Source organism: Xiphias gladius, chromosome 7 (assembly GCF_016859285.1).
Source record: "Xiphias gladius isolate SHS-SW01 ecotype Sanya breed wild chromosome 7, ASM1685928v1, whole genome shotgun sequence".
Lineage (NCBI taxonomy): Eukaryota > Metazoa > Chordata > Actinopteri > Istiophoriformes > Xiphiidae > Xiphias > Xiphias gladius.
This window is the reverse complement of record NC_053406.1, coordinates 16,552,876-16,578,287: the sequence shown is the minus strand read 5'-3', so window position 1 is coordinate 16,578,287 and position 25,412 is coordinate 16,552,876. Positions and strand designations below refer to the sequence as shown.

Here is a 25,412-nt window from a genome sequence, read left to right as displayed (position 1 = left end):
AGAAGCCTCTAGCATTTAGTAAATATCTATCAGTGTCTCTCCAGGTGCTGTGTGGTTAAATATTATTAAACATTCCCTGTCAATAACAAATGATTTAAAAAAAATATGGTCCCAATATAAAAAAAAACAACACAAAAAACAAAAGTATTTCACTTAAATTTCACTTTAATTGACCAGAAAGCAGATGCTCAGCGAAAAATATATTACATAAAGAATGGTAAGCGGTTTAGTGCTCGTCTAAAATGTAAATGTAAATGTTGTTTTGGCTGGTCTCCGTGGAGATGATGAAGCTGATGGTGAGTCTGTTTCCACGGTAACCACTTTAGTTTGAGTCCTCTGATCCTTCGATGTCCTGAAACGTCACAAGACAGGACATGGTGTTCCTATCATCAAAACTGATGCACTTTCTTCATATAACTTTATTTTACAGGCAGACATCGCTTACAAGAAGTGTGATGTACTTGTATAACTTTAGAAATTCAGCAAAAATGCCAGACATTTCTGATTCCGGCTCCTCAAATGTCTGGATTCGCTGCTTTGCTTTGTCCTAGATATACTGAATATCTTTGGATTCTTGAATTTTTTCAGCTCTAACAGTGATTAATTAATTGATTAGTTAAGAAATTATCAGCAGATTAATCACTAATAAAAATAATAGGTAGTCGCAACCCTACTGGTGTGTGATTTTAATAATCCAAGGTCCTGACAATTTTAAGAGATATTCATCCCTCAAAATTGTTATTGCACTGTTTGTGTAAATGAGGCATATTATTTTTTTATTTATTTTGTTTTGTTTTTTTACTGTCGTTGTTGCCAGCATCTAATAACATGTTAAACAAATGAAGTGTGCCTCCTGTGTCTCACCATGGGCTCCTGAGTTCTAAGAGTCATAGTATGTTTCTGATATGCAGAGATGATACAGTCTCGCCTGCAAAGAGAGAAACATTGGTTGCACATTTGAAAAAGATTTCTGTTTTTGATTCCCCGAAAACTGATTCAACCGTAAAACATATCTATGTATTTTTGGGGTTAATTGTTCAGACTCACTTGCTGGTGATGCCTCCTCCTGGTGGAAGTCCTGGCATCTCTTCTTCAGCCAGGAACCTGATCACATAAAGAAGGTCAGGGTCCTCGTCTCTGGACCTCATCATCTGGACGATTTCTGTGAGGGGCGATAGTCAGCACAATCTGGTTACAAATTAGGGAGAGGACATTAGCCCAAAGTTTAGTGTGTTTTGTGGTTGTGGTTTGAAGTAGCCTAACTCTTCTGCAGCAAATCACCTTCCACTTTCGTATCAATCTGCTGCTCCAGCTCTGCCTCCTGCTGCAGCGCCTCTCGTGACACCTGGGGGGCACCGGGGAAGCAGACGATGATGATGCTGATGTTGTCCAGGCTTCCCTGAAGAGGGAGACAGAGCACAGGGTTATCAGACGAGTTTGAGAGGAAGTACTGAGAATGCAGTCTTAATTCAAGTGGAAATGAAATACAAGGTCGTGGAAGGTAACTAAGTACACACAGCACACAAGAGGAATTTGAGGTACTTCTACTTTATGTGAGTATTTCCATTTCATGATACTTTTTACTTTTACCGAACTACATCTTAGAGGGAAATGCGGTTTAACAGCTATTGTTACTGATCATTTCTGGTTACTCGCTGATCAAGTTTTAAAAAACCTATAATGAACATATAAATTACACCTTATATATATTAAACCACGTAAAACTAGAGAGAGGTTACATGAGCTCAATCCAACCAGGTATTACATTAAAATGCTGCTTATATGTTAAATCGGTAATTATAATCCAGTAATATAATTATATAATCATATAATTCTGGCACGGGCCCTTCTGCTTGCATAATGACTGCTCGTCAGTACTGTGGTACTGGTACTTTTACTTCACCAAAGGATCTTAATACGTCTTCCACTGCTTGAAATCACTTGAAATAGACCTGTTGATAGGGTAAACAGCACGGGGCCGAAGCCTGTGGCAGGTTGGATGGAGATATATCTAGGTTTATTTTATGGGTGGATTATCATGTCCTCTGTTTAGCAAATCTAAACAGAGTTTGGACAAGATATTAATCTGCTATGACGTCACAGTTAAGTACTCAAAGAAGATTATGATAGTCCTGATTTACAAATACACTACCTTAGTCTTTGGCTTTGGGAAAATGCACCTGTTCATTAGAGCCAAGAGGATATATAAATATTAGTTTATTGCAGATATATTGTGAATATGTCGGTACATATCGGTGACAAGTAACAAAACTACTCTTGGCTGATATACTGTTCTTGTGTTTTTTTTAATCTCCCAAATATTGATATCAGTATAAACCTTAAAAATGCAGCATTGGCTGGGCTATTTTGTGGAGTCACCGCAGTGTTATAACCCAGAGGCGCAAGCAGAGAGGCTCATGATGTACTGGAACACGCAGTCTTTCAGCAGGTACTTCAAGCCTTTTTAGGTGAAATAAATAGCAGCCCAACCCGGCCAGGATAAAACCTCTGAGCTTGTGTGTAATTAGCTCCCGTCAACACACTCACATTGAATCTTAATCCGAGCCATGTGTAGCTTTTCTTCCGTCCTATCCCATGCCCCAGGATGCCTTAATACAGCTATTTATAGGTTGGGTGAAGGGCTCGTCAGTGTTTGGACGGACAGTTACTAACAAGCATTAAGAAGGCCTGCAGGAAAAGCTACTTGCATAACAACATCAGTGTAATTCCTCCTCACTGAGACCTTGCCCACTGCACCCCATTCTTAATGTAAAGCTCCCCATTCATAAATCCACCTGCTGTAACTCTGTCCTACTGCAGAGTCCAATATAGCCGAGTTTGGAGACATTAGTGGGAGTTCTGCTGAGCTTAAAAAGCAGGATGATGCTACTGCATGTACACAAGTGTTGGGAAATTAAGTAGCTCAATTTAAATTGACTGGATTCTAAGCTTATTGTAGTGAATATTATGAATAACAGTTTAACAATAGTCAGGAATTGCTTCACTGACAATAGGAGACTTTGTGGACACATCCCGTAAATAATAAGTTTTGGATCAAAATGTTTCAGTATATCCACAAAATAATCACAGGGCCTTTTTCTATCTTTATCAATTCAGGTTACTTATCTGTACATACAATTTGGGATGTCCAGATTCTTCCTGTGTTAATGCTCCTTAATGTAGAAAGAATTGACCCAGAGTATATAATTCACGTGGACGTTGTAGATATTAATTAAAGGAAAGCTCCATTCACCCTGCCACCCCCTTTCTCACGATTAGTGGTGGGTATCATTCCTCAATACTTTCATTATTGATTGTTTGGTATGTAAAATGTCAGAAAAACAGTGACAAATGCCCATAAAAAACTCCTACAGCCCAAGGCGATGCCTTCAAATTGCTTGTTTTGCCAGATCAACAGTTAAAAACTCAAAATATGCCATCTATTATTATATAATATTATATAATAATTTTATAAGATGAAAAAAATGATTTAGTAAAATTTGCGACAGAATTGAAACAGAATCATTTTGGCAGAGGGAATTCTGGCATTGTATTGGCAGTAGATTACAAATGATATCCATGCCAAGTAATGGTCATAATGGAAATGTTTCAGCTGCCTTTATACTGAGGGAACACTAGTAAATCATTACTTTCTTCCTCATTTTTTCTTCCTCAAACATTTGCAGAGTACTCCTATGCGTTTGTCATTTCAGTGTTCCCTTTTTCGTGGTGCAATGTTTGAATGCAAGTGATTGTTTCTGTAACTGTCAAATCATTTACCACACAAGGGTTAAAATGTACTATCTGTCAGTATCAGAATGTCTTATTAAAAACCCTTTATTTTATTCTCTCATTAATTCATATTTCTGCACCTTATTGGTGTACTATTGTGGCCTGACATCTCACCTTATAGAGGCAGAGGTCAATGACTTGGGTACAAATCTCTCTCAGGTCATCGCACACCTGCAGACGGCTGCGCACAAAGGCACACAGTTCCTCATTGCTAATTGCGTCCCACACACCGTCACATGCTAGAATTAGGAACTCGTCTTCAGGTGTCCTCTCCAGCTCGTACACCTCCGGCTCCGGTGAAACTAGCTGCTCAGTCTGCGGCCTCCAGTCCACCTCCTTGAAGTCAAAGTCCCCCAGTGCTCTGGAAACGGCCAGCGAGCCGTTGACTCTCTGCAGGGTCACCGAGCCTCCAGCGTTCTGGATGCGCTCCTTTTCTCTGGGGTTGAACGGCTTGTGGTCCTCTGTGTAGAAGACCACCTTGCCGTTACGGCAGAGCAGAGTGCGGGAGTCCCCACAGTTGATAAAGTAAATGTAACGTGGTGAAATAATGACGGCCGCTGCAGTGGAGCCACTTCGGTCCCAGTTGTCCTGGCGAGCCAGTTTGTGCATGTGGCGATCGATGTCCAGGAAGCCCTCACGGATCCCCTCCTTCACCTGCTCGGGGTCCTCAATCGCTTTCACCCCACCTATGGAACATAAGGGGAAAACATTTGGTTTCAAGATAGATTTACACACATAGTGTATAGTTGCTGGCACGGGCCAACACACATGGACCCTGGTACCACATAAACTGGGGGGGGTTGTGTTTTGTTTGATTTTTGAAATGCCTGGCTTTAATAGCATACTGCAATGTCAGAGTACTAAAACCAACAATGCAGAGAGAAAACATCTCCTGTGTTGTTGGAGTAACACTGTAGCTCAGTGCAATAAAAGCCAATAGTCAGTCATTAGTCAATATACTGTAGTACGTCATTCTGAATACAGAACATTGTCACTAATTGTACTGTACCTGTTGCCAGGATGTGATCCAGCAGGTTTCTGGAGCAGTACTGTGCCACTGTGTTACCAGCATGTCCGTCAAAAACCGCAAAGTATCCCCACTCTGTCAGCTCCCCTCTCATCTGGGGCATGCAGGTGTGGGCATCCTCCATCTGAGCCCTCCAGCCCTGCATGCTCGCCAAAGCGTAGTTCACTGACTTAGACCCCCCCTCCGACACATGCTTCTCTAAGATGGGACGCTCCAGGTACGGGCTCGGCATCAAGTCATCCTCATCCAAAGAGTCCTCCTCCCCGGGCCCTGCTTCCCTGGACCCCCCTTTGAAAAAGAAGGTGACCATCTTCTCCGTCTCTTTGACCAACTGGCGGAGGAAAGAGGGCACCTCCACATTGCTCGCCCGCCTGGCCGTCCTCATCACCTCACGGAGCCTGTGCTCAAGCTTCCTGCTCGACCTGGCAGCAGCACGTCTCCTCCTGGTGCCCCTCCTCCGGCCCTTTGTTTTCCTCAGCAGGTCCAGCGCAACAGTTAAGCTGTGTCACTCCAAGCCGGTAAACAAAGTGTTACTTTCAATGAGAATTATCCTGTTAAATGAAAAACTGACTTGGTTTTCTGTTGAAAATGATCAAGGCCATTTTTTCATCCCTTTAACCTGCTTGTAGAGTCAGGGAATCCTTCCTCCGCCCTTTTTATTCTTTGACAGTATGACTATAAGGTGTCTTTCTCTCTCTGTCTCTCTGTTTGTGTATCTCCCTCCTTCTCTGCTATCCCCCTCCTGTATCAGCACTGCGCTTTTATTGGCCTGTCTATTTCTGTTGATTTATCCCTCTGCTCTGCTCCCACCCACTGCCTCCCTCCTTGTTCCTCTTTCCCTCCCTCTGTCTGTGTAGCACTGCTGGATAATCACCTGGCCCTCAAGGCAGCCAAGATGACCTGTGTCTGCACACACGGATTATGAGTGTGACGTTTTACACAATGAAGAGGGATCCCATAGTCAGTTGTACGTGTCTATATAGGGATTTTATGTCTCATACTGGTTGATTTGTCATTTGTTTTATTGAGTGACAAGTTAGGCTCAATGAATCTATTAGAAAACAGAGAGTATAGCTTCTGTATTGTGCTAAAATATACATTAAGACTTGAGGTTCGAACTCCATTCTTGCCCTCGGAAGCAGCAGTTGACAAAACAATCCCACACCAAGGTTCATTTAGTGGCTTTTCTGGAGCTTTACATGATATGGCATGATCTTCATCAGCAGCCGGGGTTTGCCCATTTCGACTTAAGGAGTGGTTGTTTTACCATCTGTGGTTTCCGAGGTCAAATGTTTTTAAAATTGGTTTAAAAAAATGGAAATGTACAGTTTCATGACAACTAGCAAACTGCTCATATACATCATGTGATATGATCTAAAGCTCCATAGCAGCTACACAATTTAGCTCGAGCCAAGATTCTGTTGGGTCTACTGCATTAAGAATGTTTTTGTATGTTTTCCATAATGGTCTCAAGGTCCAGCTTCAAGATTTGGCAGCGACTGCCGCTGTGTGCTCTCTGTTTAGGGTCAAATAAGACTCCAACTTATCTGAACTTTTCTTGTTTCTTTCCAAATGTCATAATAATACCTTCATGATTCAGAATAAGATGGTTGGATCAAGGCAACACAGGTTTATTTGTATTGCACCTTTCAAAACCATGGCAAAGTGCTTCCTATTGCATAAAAAAAAAGATAAAGTAAAAAAACACAGAGCAATGTGAAAATGAGCATTTAAATGCAATTTTAAAAGAATAAGATCAAATAGAAGATAAAAACAAGCCAGAATGGAATAAAACAGAATAAAGGAGGAGTAAAAAGTTACAGTACAGCTCATTCTCCAAGTTAAATAAGGTCCATTCTAAAGTTGTGTTATGTGTTGACACACCTACTCAAACCCACGGTGTACTATATGTGACATGCTGATTCCCTGTTGTCCCAGCAGGACAGTTGTGTCTTTATCTCATTAACTGCTACGTATTTGGAGCCTCTGACCTGGTTTACATGCAGGGACTCCTGAGGTTTAATAGCGTTAAGGACTATATGTGTTATACTCTGTTCTTATCCAGTTTATGTAGGACTAAACCTTTTATCAGCTGATGTTGTCCTCTGCTGGACGTCTTTCCAGATGAAGCATGTTTGTTTACCTTTATTTATCCGGTTAAGCCTGAGCACGCAAACAGCAAACAGGATGATGCAGGAAACGCATCGCCCCCGCGACTGTCTTTGATTTTATTGTGATTCGTACAGCACTTTTGAACACGAGTATAGAGTTGTTAAATGTTTTACTTCAACAGGGATCTAGCTGAGTGGTAGAGTCTGTCTCCAATCACTCGCATGGGAATTGAAGCCTTGTTTCTCAAAATTAACAGCACGTTTCCTATAATTAGACTCAGTTAAGGCGTGTAAACACTACGGATGACCAGTGTGTGGTTTTTGAGATTTATACCATAAAACAATCTACCAGTTTCCAAACAAAGAATACACATTCATTCCTCTCAACCTGGCATAAATGTTGCTGTACCTGATGCCATCTCTCAAAGCGTCAGGGCCTCAGTAGGCATGGCTTATTATCAGAAGTTACAGAGTCATATTTATTGGGTTTTTTTAAATGAGCTTTTCATTTATGAGGTATCAGGTTCATTTTTAATGTTAACTATGAAAGGGAAAACGTTAATATTTTTGTTAGAGGGCCATATTTGGCCCACAGGCTGCTATTTGCTTGCCAGTGACTTAGACCGTCATTCAGCCTGTATGTCTTTGTCTTTGTCCCCACTTGTTCCTTTTATTCATTTCTGTTTGCATCTTTTTTTTTTTTTTTAATTTAAATTTCCAGTTGTGTATTTTTTTATTTAATTTTTTCATTATGCCTCCGTGCCAGCGACAGCTGTGGCTGAAGGTATTATGTTTTCAGGTCATCCGTCCATCCGTCCCATTCTCGTGAATGCATTATCTCAGGAACGCCTTGAGGGAATATCTTCAGATTTGGCGTAAATGTTCACTTGGACTGAACTGCTTAGATTTTGGTGGTCAAAGGTCAAGGTCGCTGTGACCTCACGAAACACGTTTTTGGCCATAAATAAATAATTCATGTGCTAATTATGATAACATACACTTAATACTTCATATTAAATTCCTTCAAAGTCTTCACTACATCTATTATGTGAGTCCAGACAGACATGGATGTAAACTGCAACTTGACTGGTTGGCGGACATGTGCATCCGCTAAGGCGGTAATTCTCGTTTCTCTATAGCTACTCAGTAATGTCAGCTATGAAGCAATATCTCTCCAAAGTTTTCTAACATTAGCTAACGTTAACCATACCATAAGCTACTGGTCATACCAGACCAAGTAAGACAGAACAGCAAAAACCCCTGAGTGTACTGAACTTAGCAATGGTCCATACTTTCGCTTATGAATCCAACTTTTCATTTGTAAAAGATATAATGTTTTTGTTTGTCCTTTCAAAACCTAGAAGATTCTAAGATTTACGCCGTTTTTCTTCTTAATGTCTTTAAGACTTTATTGATAGCACTGGAATCACCTTTGTGCATGAAACGTGATATATAAAGCAAAGCAAAGAGGGCATACAAATTTACCTGCTACTCCTTCTTTTGCTGCTCTAACCTTTTTCCATTTTTCATGATCTAAACAGTGTAGTAGCATCAGTTTCACAGCTACACACTACTGCCCCCTACTGTTCACTATTTCCCTATCACTTCCCTTTTTTTAGTTGAGTCTGCACATCATTTATACTCCAGCTTTTATTATTAATTTTGTTGCGGATGTATAGTTGCACTTTGAGGTGTTTCTTGAATATGACTTTTAGATCTAAAACATAGTAAAGCTGACAAACCTCACATGCTGGTAAGCTATGGACCTGACTGGGGCTTCAGCCTGTGCTGCCCATCTACAGCTGCACCCTTCACTATGTATGCTTTGTATATGCTCATGTCATGCATTATTGATGATTTTAATAATAATATTACTTCTTCTCTTACAGCCTGTGCCTATAAGATCCCGACATGGAATCACGTGATCAGGGTGAGAGGGATACATGGACAAAGAATAACTATGAATCAGTGACAACAGGCTCAGACAGACACAGGGACACACTCGCGCTCCTCTCCCTTTGCTGTAGTCACACACCACTACCGCTGCAGTCATAACAATACAAGAGGAGATGAGGAGAGGAGGGAGTAGAGGGGAGGATGGTGGAGTGAGGCAGGGCGGGGCTGCTGAGTGACAGAGCGAAAGGCAGGAGAGGGAGGAAGCTGCTCAACAGACGACCGAGAAACAGAAGGAGGAGGAGGAGGGAGAGAGAGCGAGAGAGAGAGTATGTGTATCCACAGGGTGTGAGTGCCGGCAGCAGAGGAGGGGGGGGGCTTCCAGACTGGATGGGCCCAGCGATGTCTTGATGGAGTATGGGCCAGGTTTTAGGATTCACCCACTGCCGTGAGTCTGCCTTTTTTTTCCCCTGCTGTTTCCATCTGTGTTTCCGTGCGGGAGGTCTGCATTTGTTTATCTCTCTATACTATCGACATATATAATCCGGCTCATCATCTTTTCTAGCTAACTGCTGTGAGCATCGTATGTGTTAGCTCACCCCTCCCTCCCTCCCCCTTCCTGCCTACCCTCCGTTCCTCTCTCCTGCTCCTACCTTAAATAAACACATGGCTGAATGGATGGATGCAGTGCAGAAGCAGACCTATTCGCTTTCTCACTGATTTGCTGATGTTTAATGTGGCTGTGTACAAGAAAGCAAGCATTTAAAGAATGCAAGTTATTTCAACCTAAAAGCTTCTGCTGTGCCTTCATATCTGTGTTTTATTTTATCTTTTCGTCACAATATTCACCTGATATTCTCTACAATTATGGTTATGAGTATTTGCATGTGTATGTATTTATGCAGAAGAGATATAATAATATGCTGTATTCATTGCTCTGCCTGGGTTGATTTATTAGCTAATGTCATGCTGGCTATCTAATGTAGTGAAGGCCTTTGCTGCTGCCAGTTTAGCTCTGTGAGGCGATGAGTCTGTATTCACTGACCTATAGTGTGCAACTAAAAGTGTCACGTTCCTATAATCTGTCACTGATATACACATAGTTTTATGTTTAGTGGCATGTAATGGTATTTTGTATTGAGGCGTAATATTTGTTGATCAGGTTGACTACCAACATTTTCATAGTGAAATACAATGGAGGAGCCTACGGTTGTCTGTGTCTTCTTCAGTCACATAAAGCACAATTTCCGTTATAACTTTTAAAAATGACTCATCACAAGGTACATCAGTGTTTGTTGGGGCTTTTATCTCATTTACCATTTAACTTTAGTACTACTTTGAATGTTTTGAGAGGTACACTATTGAGATGAAGGTCAGACGATGGGTTTACAGCATGTAAAAGCATAGACACATTTATATTTGTGACAATTTTATTTTTTTAATTTTTAATTTTTTTGCTACAACATGTTTACGAGTAGATTTATCTCAAATTTTGACTGTTTTCTTCCAGAGGAATATGGCTCCGTGGCGTCCACTCCAGACTCAACGCCTCCGTGCACCGATGGTACGAAGCAGACACAATGCTTAAAACACAAGAGATTCCTGCTTTCTAACACATCTTTCATTGGCAGAATGTCATTTAAATTAACTCACCCAAACACTTCCGTCATGTAATTCCTCTAATAGCTGCACTGAAGATCCACAGGTTGGAAAAGAAGAACCTTTATTGTTCCATTTTTTATGCACTTATCAAAGGAGATTTCATCTTTAGATGTCACACACCTTTTTCTCCCAGACATCAAATGATACACGTGAGCGCTTTCATCTGACATATTTATTTATTAAAAGCAAAATCACGCTCTTTGCACAACACTGAGTACACAGTGTAAGTAGCCTTCTTTATAATTGAATGAACTGCTAAGTGTTGTGAATTGCTCCTCTGCCCACACTGTTTAACTTTTTTATATTTACTATCCACTTCTTTCTCTCTCTGTCTCTCTCTATCTTGTGTCTACATGTCTCTGTTTATGGGGTGACCACTTTTCCTGTTTTTTGTGTCCATTCAGGTGGAAACGAGGAGTCAGAGATGTATGAGCTGCAAACAGCCAGGGAGTGGTCTGACGATGAGGTGGGTGGAGACGGAGATCCGGATGAGGATGAGGGACTGGCTTCATCTCCGTCCGTCTGGGGCACACCGCGTCAGAGCTCCGTGGAGCTGACTTTCTCTTATTTCGCCATCGCCGAGGCCGAGGCAGTGGGAGCCTCACGACACCTCCGTGACCGACGCAGGGGCGGCCCTCGGGGAAGTCGCAGTCCTCTGGTCCGCACGGACACTTTGGAAACACTGTTGGACTCCCCCGATGTAGACTGGGACCCTCAACCCTTCCTCAGTCAAGAGGAAGAAGAGGAAGCCTCACAAAGGAGAGAGCAGGAGAGGGTGGAGCCGAGGACAGCGAGTGCAGCGGGAAGCAGGGAAAGAGAGGAGCACAGACAAACTGAGAATATTACAATTCAGTCCTCCCCCCAAAATCTGGACCCAGAAACTGAGGGGAGAGATGCAGAAGTCCAAAGAGAAGAGATTCAAAGCAGTTTGACCGAGACTGTCCAGCCTCCCTCTCCGTCCCCGTCTTCACAGCAGCAGAGCCCCATACAGATACTCCAGGGTGAGAGATGAAAGTGAAAGAAAGCTGGAGATGAGGAATTTTTTTTTTTTTTTGATATTGTTCCCTTAGTGTCTTAGCTTCTCAACAAGTGACACATAATCTCAAGTAGGCTGCATAGTCTCCTTCACTCATCTTGTTTGTAATGCTCAGAAGTCTGGCAGGCATCTGGTGTGGTTCACTATACTGTATTTTCAGAGGATGCTTCCCGATTGAGCTGATGATTCGCCAAATTATCTGCGAGTGTTTGCCTCTCTAGCGCTGGTGATTCCTCCTCCCTGTCAGCAATTATGAGCATCAAACCGTGCAAGGCCAAGAGCTGATTATACAGTCTGATTTATGATGACTTTTTCTTGAGGTGCACTCCATGTGATGTGGCACAGAGGCAGAAATTAATACAAATCATGACAAGGGAATTTTGGCTAAAAGTCAGTGGGCCTCTATTTGGAAAAGCAACTAGAGGCATTTTATTAGCTTTCTGTGTAGGAATGTAATAAATATTTAGGTGTCATATCATCAGATTGTTCCTAATTTCCAGTTCTTGAAATAGCAGAAAAAACAGACCATAAAACTATGACAGATAACACATATGACATGGGATTTTTGGAAATGTTTACATGTATAAGCATGAAAATAGAATTCCTCTCCTGCTTTCTGCACAGGAAAGTGTACCGATGACATACAGTGGGATCTTTGATGCAAAAAACTCATACCCATCCACCTTTTTCTTCAGTCCGTACTTATTCATTGAGACGTTAAATGATACACTGACTAATGCAAGCTGTATTTTCAGCTGTATCATGAGAATAGCGAAACATCCAAACCATTTATTAATAGCCTTTTCACGGTGACAGAATTTATTTGGACCAATGATTTTATTCCAAAGTAGAAACTTCAAAAATGTATGCAAAAGAACTGACAAGATCATCTTTAAACTCTTATCATTCATGTCTTATGATCTGGTTCTTTTCTAGATTACTGTATCCCCAGTATTTAATTCACGAAAATTGTGGTAAATAATAAAAAAAAAAGGGCCTTAAATCAACATCCTCTTAAAAGACATTGTAGAAAAAATAATATACATAAGATAATATCAATATTAATAATAATGCTCAGATACTAAAATTTTCTTTAAGAAAAGTTACAAATAAGGAATATGTAAGGAATGTCTAGACTTAATTCTGGACTAACAAAAAACTTTTTGCAGTCCAAATACTTCTAATTCGACATCTTTTGTCATTAGTTGTAGTTCAAGTTGAGCATGTACAACAAGTCAGCGGTGGTGTCATCATGATAGTGACATCATCTTCTGTTTCCTGGCAGCAGCAGCCTCGCCAGCCCCCGAGCCAGATGCTCCCGTCGCCAGCGAAACCATCTCTGTCAAGCTGCTCACATCTGTGCGACCCAGAGGCCCAGCGTCCTCGTCGCCAGCTCCCATTGGTCTAAACTCTCAGGAACAGCTGGTCAGCGAACACTGGTTCTCAGCACTTAACCTATCAGAGGACCCGACAGTATGCACCCACATAGCAGGTACAAAATTCACCCCGTTATCTTTAAATTTCCTCATTCTCCAGACGGCTGTCCTCCTACCTTTCCCCCCATCTCTCTGTCTTTGTCCTGTTGCTGAGCGAGATCCTGTCTTTCAGCATGGACCTTCAAGAGCAGGCAGACAGAGATAGATACCCCCCCCCCACCGAAAGTTCTGGCTGTCCATTGTGTCTCCATAGTAACCCTCTCTCGGGGTTTCAGGAATGATTGGCTAATTGCGAGGAGAGCATTCCTGGCATTGGCTGACTTTTTTTTACTCGCACACCGTCACTGCTGATATCAAAGTGTATTACTGTTCGACACACATACAGAGAAAGAGAGTAAGGTTTGTGAGTGTGTGTGTGTGTGTGTGTGTGTGTGTGTGTGTGTGTGTGTGTGTGTGTGTTTGTGTGTGTGGTTTCATTATGTGCAGGTTTGTTGGACTTAGTATGCACTGTAGGAGCAAGTGAGACGCAGATGAAGGGAAAAAGAGAGAGAGAGCGATAATATCCTGTCTTCTAGCTTGATGGCACTTTAAGTGGACTGTCACTCAGAGTGGAGCTCAGTCTTATTTTGGTTGATGTGGGGGGGGCAGTAACCCCTCACACTGTTGATGAATGTGTAGTCAGACTGATGACAGAGTTTAGGTTGTCCTGAATAAATAACACACATGCGTCTATTGGAGCATCGTGTTTTCTTCTGGTTTTTATTTGTTTTAGGGACGAAGTAGCGAAAACTGTCAAGTATTTCGATACTTGACAGTTTTCGACAGCTGGTATTGAATATCTGGTCAGACGCAACCCTTATTCTTTGATTCTGAATTATAATTTTGCCAATTTTTAGAAGGCATCTTATTTAGGAAGCTAAAGCCCTTGTTAAATGAAAAAAAGGTCTTTCATAGATCAACATGTAAGGTATAGAAAAAAATATATTTTTGCCATCTGTATGGAAACTCACATACCATTAAAAAAAAGAACTTTAAATGATACCAATCCCTACTTGTTGAACCTTTGTGTTATAACCTAAATACAGGTGTTTCAGCAGGTAACTGCACACTAATGTCTTAACGTCTGCGTAAAACAGATCAAGCACGTTTTGTCCAAATCAACGGATAAAAAGAACCATTACTTTGCTAGCCTGGTTTCAGACCTCTGAATCACTTCCAGCATCTCCAATTTTTGCAGCAATTCCAATAAACAGATAGATAGATAGATAGATAGGCTATTACTTTGTTGCCAAGGATACAAACCTCCTCCCCCGCCTCCTTTGGAGTTTTTAAAGTGAAATAAGCTTAATTTTCAGTAGCATTTACTCTTTGCCAGAAAAAGGGAACTTATCCCTAGAAAATCACGCCCCCTGATGCAAAAATTTCAATCCCTCATCTGTTTACTGTCAGTAGTGGTGGCCCCAAAAGGTTCGGCTTGTTGACATAACAGAAAATAAACCCTGGTTCTCCTGTTTCAGTTGTCGGATGAGACATTAATACGGACACAACTCTATTGTATGTAACGTATTCTGAGTTCAAAGGAATATCATAAATTCATTCGGCCTCAAAGAGGATTTTTGCTTTTGAGGAAGAAGAGCTAGGGATTTCTAGATACTTGTGTTATTGTTCCGAATCATCTCTTTATGTGTCAAGCTCTCGGAGTCTTGAAGAGTGGTGGGCAGTGCTGCGAACAAGATTATTTTGGGCTGTCAGGCCTTTGGACTGCTGAGTGAGCAGGGGGTGGCCAAAAACAGCTCAGAGGGGCGAGGGGAGCACAGCGGGACAGAGAGAGGGACAGAGGGCGTGAGGGGGGAAACACTGGAGCAGCAAACAAAATGGCCAGTAAAGGTGAGACTTTGGGCTTAAAGAGAAAAGAGGACAATATGAAACGGCAATGTTTACCTGCATAGACGATGTTTAGGTATTTGCTATCAGTCGTGAGCTATTGCAAAGTGCCGTGTTTGATTACGGTGAGGAGAGAGAAGGCAGAGGAGAGCTAAAGATTCAAGTGTTAAGGGGTGGAAACCACTTGTAGTCTTTGGTAGTGGGCCCTTTAGCTTTGTGACTTCGGTGTAGTGGAGAGAAGGCCAGACTGTCAGGGGACTGCAGGTGGGAACTGAGCAGATTTCTCAATTCTCTTTGATCATTTTACAAACAGAGCCTCTGGAGACGGCAGCTTCCGTCAGCTAGAGGTGTGTTTGGCTTTTAACTGATGAGCTCTTCGGATGTAGCAGGGTAGTCATATCAGTTGCCATAATTTAAATTAGCATCAGCCATTCAAACGAGTCTGAACTGTCGTGTTGTGGCATGTCATTGGTGTCAAGTAACTTTGCCGGCTGGGTTCTCTTACATTTCAGACTGCATTCCTACCCGATTTTCTGGGCACGGGATTGAGCTGACATGACCTGGGTCAAGTGAAATAGATGTCGATGTTAAAATGAAATTGTGTTGAGAGAGAGAGTGATTTTTGTTCTTATTGGTTAATTGACTAGATTATCAGTTGATTGCTTGATTGGCTTATTGATTCCTTCATGCAGTCGCTCCCTTGTGGCTCATAAAATATATAACTCACACTGAAATTCTGGTATAGAAATTAGAGAATAACCTGATATTATAACCCAGCAGTTCATACGTGGTGAACAGTGTTTGCAGTGGAGTAGTAACTGCCTCCTGATGAGAGGCAATTACTACTCACTCATTTCCGACACATGAAGTCCACTTGAAGTATATTAATGTTAGTACAGAAGACCGAGTTGAGGTAAGTTATAGGTGGCAATAGAAAGAAATAAGCTCTGGGCACCTGAAGGCTGAAGTGTCAGAGAAAGAATTGCACACTGCAGACCTTTCAGCTGCTTGTTAACTTTAGAAAAAGTATGCGATAGTTTGTGTGGAGTTTAAAGGAAAAATGAAAAACGCTTATTTGTCTTCTTGCCAAAAGTTAGATGAGAAGATTGATACCTCTCTTGATTCCGTCTGTTTAATATGAAGCTACCGCCAGCAGCTGATTATCTTAGCTTAGCATAAAAATGTAGTACATTGCCCCCCCTGTGACCAGAAAATCCTGGGTGAGTAAAGGATAAATGCAGAGAGTGGGTAGTTCTGTAGTTCACTGCAGTGCCCATGTCTTTGAATATAGTAGTGTCTTCCATGTGTACTTTGTTTAACATAGACATTGTCCTAAAATGAGGTGCTTTCAGCACTACAGTGTTTGTTTATAATTTTAGAATTTAAAATTAGTCGCCTAATGTGACTCCATGTGCTGAGTAACCCTGTCCCAGAATGACAGCAGCACAAACAAACCCGTTGGACAGGTGTGTTCCAGGGGCATCATGGGTATAAATTGTGTGCAGCGATGTTTATAAATAACCCACCTGCTGTCAGGGCACTCTATTCAAAGAGGCTTCCCTTTATTCTAGCGCTGAGGCTTAGCATTTCACTGAATGACGAGCACAAAGAACTACGCCTGTCTGACAGTGCAGCGCCATACAACAGACCCTGTAATGACACAACACAGAAACGCTGCTTTAGCTACTTAGCGGGCTGTGTGCTACAGTTTCGGTTATTGTGCCCACATTCATACAGGTTTTAAATTGTTATATAAGGAGAAAAATGTCACTTTTTAAAAGAATTCAGGTTTAGATAAAGATATATTCTACTGTATATACTGAAGTTGTCCACTCCAGTAAAGCGTGACTCCATGGACGCCTCAGTCTCCACGGCAGCTGTTGCTCGGTGACAGAGAGGGATAGCAACAGGGTGTGGAAAAGGGGGCTGCTTAAGGTCTGACGTCTGTCAGCAGGTGCTGCGAAACCCTGCATCTAAATTCTCCTCGACTACTTTCTTCCCTCTTTCATCTGCGGGCTAAATTTAGCCCGGGCCGTAGCCTGATGTGTCCTGGTAGCTCCCCCCTACCCTACGTCTCCCCCCTACCACTTCTCTTGCCTCCCTTCCACTTCCCATCCCTATGTTGGAACTACCTTATATTCCTGCCGCTCTTCCTCTCCTGACTACCCCCCAAAATGAAAAGACCCCGTGTTCTGCCAAAAGCTGAGGAGGCTGAGGAGTGATGTTGCTGCTGGTCTGTTAAAAGCCAGGAAGTAATTCACAATGCTGTCAGCTGTTTACAGCTAGAAATCGGCTTCTTGGCTTCTTGAATTTAGGAAAGCAGATTGTTTATTATTTTTACACGCATTTGACTTAATCACTTCTGGGACCATTTTTTTCCACAAGTTTGGTGATTGATCTAGTAACAACAGTATGTAAATAATTCAGTCAATCGCTCACTATTTCATGTATTCACATTCAAATTCATGCCCCCCACCCATTTGTTTGTTTGTTTTTTTTCATTTCTCAACCTTTTTTGTGTCTTTTACCCTATTTTTCTCCACCTACCTCCCTTGTCTTGCAGTGATGGACCTGGTCTACTGGAAGGACACAGAGCGAACAGGCATGGTGCTTACAGGGCTGGTGGTGGGCCTGCTGTCCCTCTTCCAGCTCAGCATCATCACTGTGGTCTCCACAGTCTCCCTGGCTGTCATGTGCTTCACCATGTCAGTGCGCATCTACTACCAACTCCTCTACATCCTCAGCTGGGGAGATGGAGAGCACCCCTTCAAGTAAGATGCCAGGTTCTTATTTTATGTAGGAAAGTGGACATTCCTCGCTCTCTCTCTCTCTCTATCTCTCTTGTCTTTTTCTTTCTTGTTCCAGCTTTTCTGAAAAAGAACAGGGAGTGTTTAAGACAGGGAGGAGAACCCCATTCAGTCGCAGCAAATAAATGTTCTCTAAAACAAGCGCCTGAGTTCATTCACCTTAAAGGCTTTTCAGTCCAATTTCTATTTTCTTTGTTTGTTTAAACAGATTTGCTTCATTTTGAAAATGCACCTTTCCTTTATTATACTTAAATCCAATAATAAAATGTGCAGAACCTTCAATTGTGGTTATTAATTGGTAGGGTGTTTCTATTTTCATAGCTTGGGTTATGTTGAGCTTCAGGCAGTGAAATCACTGTAAAAAATAAGTCTTGTAGTAATGAGCGTCATACTGTTTCAGTATGTCTTTGCTTGTGTTTTAATGCAGTTTTTTTTTTTCTTTTTCTGTAATAAATAGCCAACTTAAGTGCTTTCTAATTGTTCATCAGTGACTCCCCTCCCCATGTATGAAATAGACTAACTGGTGGTGACCCAGCAAATTGAAAAGCTTGTGCCCTTTGACCTTTGGACACTGAAGGAGTGACAGGACGGGATTTATATTTAGGCTTGAAGGACTGCAGCCAAAGAACATGAGGCTTTTTCAGCCTCTCATTTTCTGCATCTCATGTCCTCCCTCTGTTGTCTCATTTTCTCCCAGGTCATACCTGGACCTGGACATCAGTTTCAGTGGAGAGCAGGCTGACCTCTATATGCAGAAAGCCATCGTCATGACTCTGTCTGCTGTTGACACTCTGAAGAGACTACTTTTTGTTGGAAACCTTTTTGAGTCCCTCAAGGTGAGCTAGGCTAGCAAACTAAGTTAGTCTTATTTGATTTGTGTGTGCATGAATGTGATCGTGTGTTGGTGTGTCCGGGCTGTTCGGTGTCTTGTTCACTCTCTTAATTATCTTTCCCCAAAGACTTGCTTCACCCTGCCCAGAACCTCTCCCCATCATTAACCCACACATCAGTCCATCTCTGAATTCTTTCATTTTGCTCCCTTATCTGTCATCTTCCTCCCTCCATCATCCCAGCTCCCTCCATCACTGGAGATGGCAGCATCACCATGCCAACCGTCTCTCTCATTATGCTAGCTCAGAGCCGAAGGATCTGCTCATAAATAAGGGCAGTATCACTGACAGCAACTGTCAGCCCCAATGACATATTTTTTTATAATTTTGGAACGCAATCAGTCCATTCGGGAAAAAAATGTATTTCAAATTAATTTGAATTGGTGCTAATGGCATAAAGAGGAGGAGGTCTGCCTCGATCTTCTCATCTGTGCTTTTTATCGAGCCTCTGGATGTGCCTCTCTTGCTAGCAGAGCCAAAGCATTATGTTAATATTTATCGAGTCTAAATAAATCTGACATTATTTCATGTTATTATCTTTTCGCACAGTCTGTGTACATTCTATGCTTTTTGCTTTGTACTGACAGCATGTGCTTTGTTACTTTTTTTCAGATAGTGCTTGAATGTTATTTCCCTGAAACCCACTTCATAACGTATTGTAGTTGATATATGATTTAAGATGACACGATGAGGAAACACGTTTTTCGAAAAACATTAGATAGGGGCTGTGGTACAGGTGCATTGGCAGTTTGATACCAGGGGGAGCTTAATGCCCACATGTTGAAGATGACAAACTTATTACTCCAACAAATTAATCTATCGCCATAATGCTGTACATTTGTTCCAGTAATGTATATACATGCTTTTTCTTTTGAATATGAAATTAAAAGGACATGCCAGGGTTGTTTAATATAAATAGGTAAAGCAATGCTCATATGTACGTGCAGAGTATTAACATTGCATACTTTATTCATTAAATGTAGGCACATTAGGCACAAACCCCATAGAAGGTATCGAATAATGCTATTTATATACACAGCAGTCGTCTTAGCAGTCCCAATACCAGTAGAAACAATATCGCGACACACTAATCCACATAAAAAGTCCAAACCAGTATCAACTTTTTGACCAGTATACTGTTGGTATATTATGTCAGGTATCATTTTAACAATATCTAAATGTGCCAATTACTTGCCAGTTTTGTAATGGATAAAGTTCATAAAACTTTCTGCACATTTCTAAAAATCTTTGGTGGGGTTTTTCCATGTTGATAAGTACAAAGACTAGTTTTCAGTTGACAGTGCAAATGGAAGAACTCTGAAGGATCTTCCTTTGGCCAAAACAACCCGCAAAATCAAGACTATTCCATAATAAATGAAAATAAATTTGGCAACATACTAAATGTGACATCAATTTTTACTTTTGAATTCATTTGAAATGTGAAACAGAATTTGACATAAAATGCTAAAGATTGTATTTGTGTCACTATTGGCTGAAATGTCCATATTTATTATTGCCCGTCACATAGCAGCAGAAGAATCAGTTTAGTTCATCCCTAATACATTTAAGGCTTTTCAGCAATGAACAGCAGCAGTTTCGGACCAGACAGACTTAACACATTTACAGTAAATGGTGAGTTAGTGTGAGCTGGACCTCCCAGTCTCAACCCTGACCTGGCCGGTATGTGACATGACACACAGGGCGCCGTAGGCAGAAACGCCCGGGATAAGCTGGATGTCTCTTTCCATCTGAGACATGGGGGGGTCCCATATCAGGGCAACACTGGATCCCAGACACAGTGACTGAGACACAGAGATATAAGGGGAAACACCCAAACCTATATTGGGAGTTATGTACTTGGAGCATCTTTCCATCATCGAGAAGAAAATGATGTCAGTGTGGATCATTTTATCGAGCACTGCATTAGATATCCACAGTATAACAATGCAGCTGAAGAAAAGCAATACTACAGCATGATTTACTGCTTCCTCTAAAGAATGAAATTAAAACCACATGGAGCAGTGCTGGTGGTTTTTCTTGACATCTGCACAGATCATTGAGGGGAGTTAAACTAACTCTCTGCAGCTGTTTCTCTGTTTCTGTTTTCTTGGTCTTAGTTCCTGGCTCTGATGTACTTTGTGACGTACCTGGGAGAACTGTGCAATGGCCTTACTCTGCTCATCATCAGTAAGAAACAGATGTCTGCTGACTGCTGGAAATCTGGACTCTGTTAACATACCGTGTGGCTGTCATGTTAATAACTCTGCTTTTCTGTCTTCTTTCTTCTCCAGGTGTGATTGCTCTCTTTTCTCTGCCACTTTTCTACAGACAACGCCAGGTAATAACTCTCTTAATTCATACTTTATATCGTTACTTTATCTGGTCCTTCACTTCTTTATACATAAAGATATATTTTTTGGCAATTTATGTTATGTCACAGGAGCAAATGGAAGGCTTTGTTGCAAAAATCCAGGCCCGCATTGACAACATCAAGGACATGTGAGTATGGCGCCATCTTCTGGCACAATGGTGCCATCAACACAGCTTCTCTAGAGTTTTTCAACTGAGGAACTTAGTCCCCAACTGATACTAAGAGTACTTCGCAATTCAATTACTAAGGCAATTAAACTGAGTTATCTGAAAGCATGAAGACCTGCTATACATAGTGCAGTTTCATTTCAGTTCATTCTTTCATTTGAATCAAAGGACAAATCGGAGATGTGGGCTCAGTTCAGAGGTCTGGAACCAGGTTAAGATGTAACATGTTATCATGTCTGTTATTAAAGACGGAACATATTTCTAAATATTGTTGATAACACTTGACAGTGTAGATATGCAATTTTATTCTCATCAAGAATGATTAATAACCATCTATGGAGGTTCTACCATAACTGTGTACTATTTAGACATGATAATAATATTCATGCAGATTTCAAACACCAGCTTATAGACTCATTACTCCCAACTATTGCTGTAGTGTTACGCAGTAGACAATGGTGAATTTTCAGATACACTTAGCTCTAAATAAATCAAAATATGTGTGTCTAAGGTGCTTCCGCCCACTGTTAGTGTTGCACATAACAAGACTTCAAGCCTGCTGATTGGATGTTTTTTTTTTTTGCTGAAATGCACTTTGGGAGTCGTATGTGTAATGTGTACCTCGTTTTTATGTACACAGGCTTGTGCCGTTAAGTTTTTATTAAGGAACCGGGTATTTCTTCATCTTTTATACTGATGACTTAACCAGGAGAGTTTCATGCTGATCCATGCCGTAGAAGTGCTTCAGCTGTGAGTCACGTACCATTGTCTATGGGTAAAATGAATGGGACCTTTACGTACAGAGCCAGGTACACCCAAAATAGCTTCTCCGACTTTGCACCTCTATTCAAAGTCGAACGCATCCCAATATGCTGATGTAATTTCTGACAGCGACGATATCTCCCACTTGGTGAAAAGAACTACAGGTGTGTCAACAAACCGCTGGCAAAATGATCATCAATGATACAATCGTTTCAGCAAATCTAAAAGGGTCAGTACGTTTATTGTTTGTGTGTATCTGATTTCATTTAAAAATCACCCCAAATAGCACTGCAAAAGTGACTAATTTAGGTGATTAAAATAGTGTGACTACAGTGCTAGCAATTCAGAATAACTTTAGGTTTCCTCCTTCCCATTCTGCAGGCGCACTTGCCTACTCTCTGGTGGTACGTTAATGTGCACTTAAGAGCTCGGGACGCAGTGTGGGTATTGGTAAATATGTTGATCTGCATACGCACTAAACCCTCCTCTATTTCTCTTCCCCAGCTTTCGGAGACTTGCCCAAGGCGGCGGCCCTCCCCCTGACCCAACTCCTGGTGGAGCCAAACCCAAAGTCCAGTAAAGACTGACGAACAAGAACTTAAAGACAAGCTCCCAGAGTTACAGGCTGTCACTCAGATGTCTTACCCACAGTCTGTGCTCAGAGATCCAGAGAACAGAGCTTCAGAGACTGGGGAAGGGAAGGGATGTTACTTAAACGGACGACGATGAGGATTACGCATGGTACTTTATACTCTAACTGTATCTAAATTGTGGGGTTAGAGGTCGGGGTTGGGTTAAAACTTAATCAAGGTGTATGAATCTTGGATGAGATTGTTGCTGTTGACGTCAGAGATGGAAAGACTCAGCGACACAGGTCATGTGTGACCACCTTTGGAAATATTCATTGTTTTTAAAATGTAAAAATGACTCAAGAAGTGTCTTAGATGGAGCTGTAGTCCAAATGTACTAAGACCAGAAATGAGAGGTCAGTTTTTAAGGTGATTTAGGCTGTAGGACAAAAAACCAAGGTCATCATTATTCACGGCAGCATAAAACTGGCAAATAAGAATGCATGTGTCCGCACATGTACTTTTCTGAGTGCATACTCATTCTTGTGACTGTTTATCTGTGTGTATGCAAGTATGAGTGTGTTTGTGTGCTTGTAAGTTCTGACATACCACTTGCTGAAATGTTACCTATAAGCAATCAAAGCCGCATTTCTTCTTTATTTTCCACAATTTTCAGTTTCTTCTCATTCACTTGCATTCACGTGATCATACATTTGTTTTTTGTTTTGTTTTTTGTTTCCCCCCCCGGCCCTGGTCGTGCTTTTCTCACGTTACTTCATTGCTTACACTTAGACTGGGTGCTGCTTTCCCTCATTCATCGATGTAAATGGAAAGTTGAAACATAATATTCAGAAAGGAAAGGGAGTTTTGCAACAAGTTCAAAACTTGAGATGTATCATAAATGGAGTGAAATTACATGACAGGAAGTTCATCATTGTTCAGAGTTGTCAGTGTTGCTGTTGCTTTATGATTGGGTAGACAGATGGTAAAAAGGTGTCAATCCTCTCTGAGCTCTTAATGTGTTTATCTCCAGCCTTGGAGGAAACTTGTGAAGGAATGTGGGAGTGAAATACAGCAGGTGCCTTTTCTAACTGCAGGTTATAGTGCATGATCTGATTCACAGTACTTTACAGCTGACAAACGCTTACAGCAAATTCTCCTCCCATAACAAACCACTTCTCATATTTACCTGACCATTGCCTTCCTGAAAACGGTGTTTTGTACGTCTACAATACATGTGTGATAGTACATGTGTACCATTACAAGGTATCTTATACAAAATTGTAAGTAGATACATTTTAGGATTAATAAAATTATTCAGGATACACATTTCCCTTATAGCAGTTGCTTTTAAAGCTCTCACCAAAATGTGTCTGTTCTTATGCGTTATTGTTGCATAATTTACCTGTGTCCTGCAGTGAAAGCCTTGTTATGTTATCAGACATGATCCATGACATCATGTGCTGCTTAGTATTGGACCTCCAGTAGTTGCACGCACACTGGCCTTCTTTCTAATACAAATTAATTTTTTTGTCATGGATTTCTTCCAAGAGGAAAATCAGGAAAGTAAATGGAGATAGCAATGAAATTACAGGCACTAATTCCCTCGTCTATCCACACAACTTGAGACAAACAAATAGGTTCATTCCCTGAGATCTGTATCGTCGAATTATATTTGAACAAAACTGTTGTTAATACTGTTGTCAAACTCATCACTTTAGTGGAACTGTCGCACTAAGTCTAGACTACCCTGCGCTTAGGTTTTTTATTTTTTCTGTATGAATGAAAGATAAATGACATCCATACAGGACACTAACTTTGTGTTCATTTAAAATCAATCAAAATCAAAGTCATTACATTCATTATAGTAGTTCGCTGATTATTTTGTATTCTTGAACATTATAATAGCATAGTGTGAAATGTTTTAAATAGATAGATAGATAGTATTACCCACCAATAACAAGAATATGGCCCAAACCTCCAATTGTTGCCTGTAACATTAAAAACTCTATAATTCTCTAAATACACTCAACAAGCACTTTATTAGGAACTGCCATACACCTGTTTATTCATGCAATCAGTTATCTCTAATCAGCCAATCATGTTGCAGTAGTGTAATGCACAAAATCCTGCAGATACATGTCGGGAGCTTCAGTAAATGTTCACATCAAACATCAGAGACTCGGTGACTTTGACCGTGGCAGGATTGTTGGTGCCACACGGGGTGGTTTGAGTGTTTCTGAAACTGCTGACCTCCGGGGATTTTCACACACAACAGTCTCTAGAGTCTTTACTCGGAATGGTGTGAAAAACTAAAAACATCCAGTGAGCATCGGTTCTATGGACGGAAACGTCTTGTTGATGAGAGAGGTCAGAGGAGAATGGCCGGACTGGTTGGAGCTGACAGAAAAGCTATGGTAACTCAAGATACCCACTCTTCACAACTGTGGTGAGCAGAGAGGAATCTCAGGATGCACAACAGGTCAAACCTTGAGGCCGATGGGCAACAACTGCAGAACACCACGTTGTTTTTCACTCCTGTCAGCCAGCAACAGAAATCTGAGGCTGCAATGGGCACAGGCTCACCAAACCTGGACAGCTGAAGACTGGAAAATTGTAGCCTGGTCAGATGAATCTGGATTTCTGCTGAGGCACGGGATGGTACAATCAGTTTGGTGTCAGCAGCATGAATCCATGGACCCAACCTGCCTTGTGTCAACAGTCCAGTCTGGTGGTGGTGGTGTAATGGTGTGGGGAATGTTTTCTTTGCACACTTTGGGCCCCAAAATATCAATTAATCATTGATTGAATGCCACAGCCTGAGTATTGAGTATCTGAGTATTGTTACTGACCATGTGCTTCCCTTTTATGGCCAAAAGCAATTTACCATCTTGTAATGGCTACTTCCAGCATGATAATGCACCATGTCACAAAGCAAAAGTCGTCTCAAACCGGTTTCATGAACATGACAGTGAGTTCAGTTTACTACAGTGGCCTCCCCAGTC

At 41.3% G+C, this 25,412-nt stretch overlaps 2 protein-coding genes across 4 annotated transcripts; one reads left to right on the top strand and one right to left on the bottom strand.

Moving 5' to 3' along the window:
* Positions 1-249: 249 nt before the first annotated feature.
* Positions 250-5,496, bottom strand: ppm1na (protein phosphatase, Mg2+/Mn2+ dependent, 1Na (putative)). Its single transcript, XM_040131680.1, has 6 exons — positions 4,802-5,496; positions 3,907-4,478; positions 1,282-1,399; positions 1,048-1,162; positions 865-928; positions 250-352 (listed from the first exon to the last, which is right to left on the bottom strand). The coding sequence occupies exons 1-6, from the start codon at positions 5,202-5,204 to the stop codon at positions 323-325; spliced, it is 1,302 nt and encodes a 433-aa protein (XP_039987614.1). The 5' UTR covers positions 5,205-5,496; the 3' UTR covers positions 250-322.
* Positions 4,817-24,124, top strand: rtn2a (reticulon 2a). 3 transcript variants are annotated; one of them, XM_040131677.1, is made up of 12 exons: positions 4,817-5,337; positions 5,677-5,786; positions 8,820-9,271; positions 10,334-10,387; positions 10,890-11,486; positions 12,807-13,013; positions 17,405-17,612; positions 18,346-18,484; positions 20,656-20,725; positions 20,830-20,876; positions 20,979-21,037; positions 22,343-24,124. In XM_040131677.1, the coding sequence occupies exons 3-12, from the start codon at positions 9,241-9,243 to the stop codon at positions 22,416-22,418; spliced, it is 1,488 nt and encodes a 495-aa protein (XP_039987611.1). In that variant the 5' UTR covers positions 4,817-5,337; positions 5,677-5,786; positions 8,820-9,240; the 3' UTR covers positions 22,419-24,124. The 3 variants fall into 3 exon arrangements, with proteins under 3 accessions (XP_039987611.1, XP_039987612.1, XP_039987613.1); XM_040131678.1 differs by lacking the exon at positions 5,677-5,786; XM_040131679.1 differs by lacking the exons at positions 4,817-5,337; positions 5,677-5,786; positions 8,820-9,271; ... (1 more) ...; positions 10,890-11,486; positions 12,807-13,013 and adding an exon at positions 14,771-14,844 and having other exon boundaries at positions 22,343-24,120.
* The last annotated feature ends 1,288 nt before the right edge of the window (positions 24,125-25,412 follow it).

Coding starts and splice junctions, on each gene's coding strand:
- ppm1na (XM_040131680.1), bottom strand. CDS start 5,204: ATGAGGACGGCCAGGCGGGCGAGCAATGTGGAGGTGCCCTCTTTCCTC. Junction 4,479..4,801: donor GGATCACATCCTGGCAACAG/GTACAGTACAAT, acceptor TATGTTCCATAG/GTGGGGTGAAAGCGATTGAG. Junction 353..864: donor TTAGAACTCAGGAGCCCATG/GTGAGACACAGG, acceptor GTGACGTTTCAG/GACATCGAAGGATCAGAGGA.
- rtn2a (XM_040131678.1), top strand. CDS start 9,241: ATGGGCCAGGTTTTAGGATTCACCCACTGCC. Junction 18,485..20,655: donor ACCTTTTTGAGTCCCTCAAG/GTGAGCTAGGCT, acceptor TCTTGGTCTTAG/TTCCTGGCTCTGATGTACTT. Junction 20,877..20,978: donor TTTTCTACAGACAACGCCAG/GTAATAACTCTC, acceptor GTTATGTCACAG/GAGCAAATGGAAGGCTTTGT.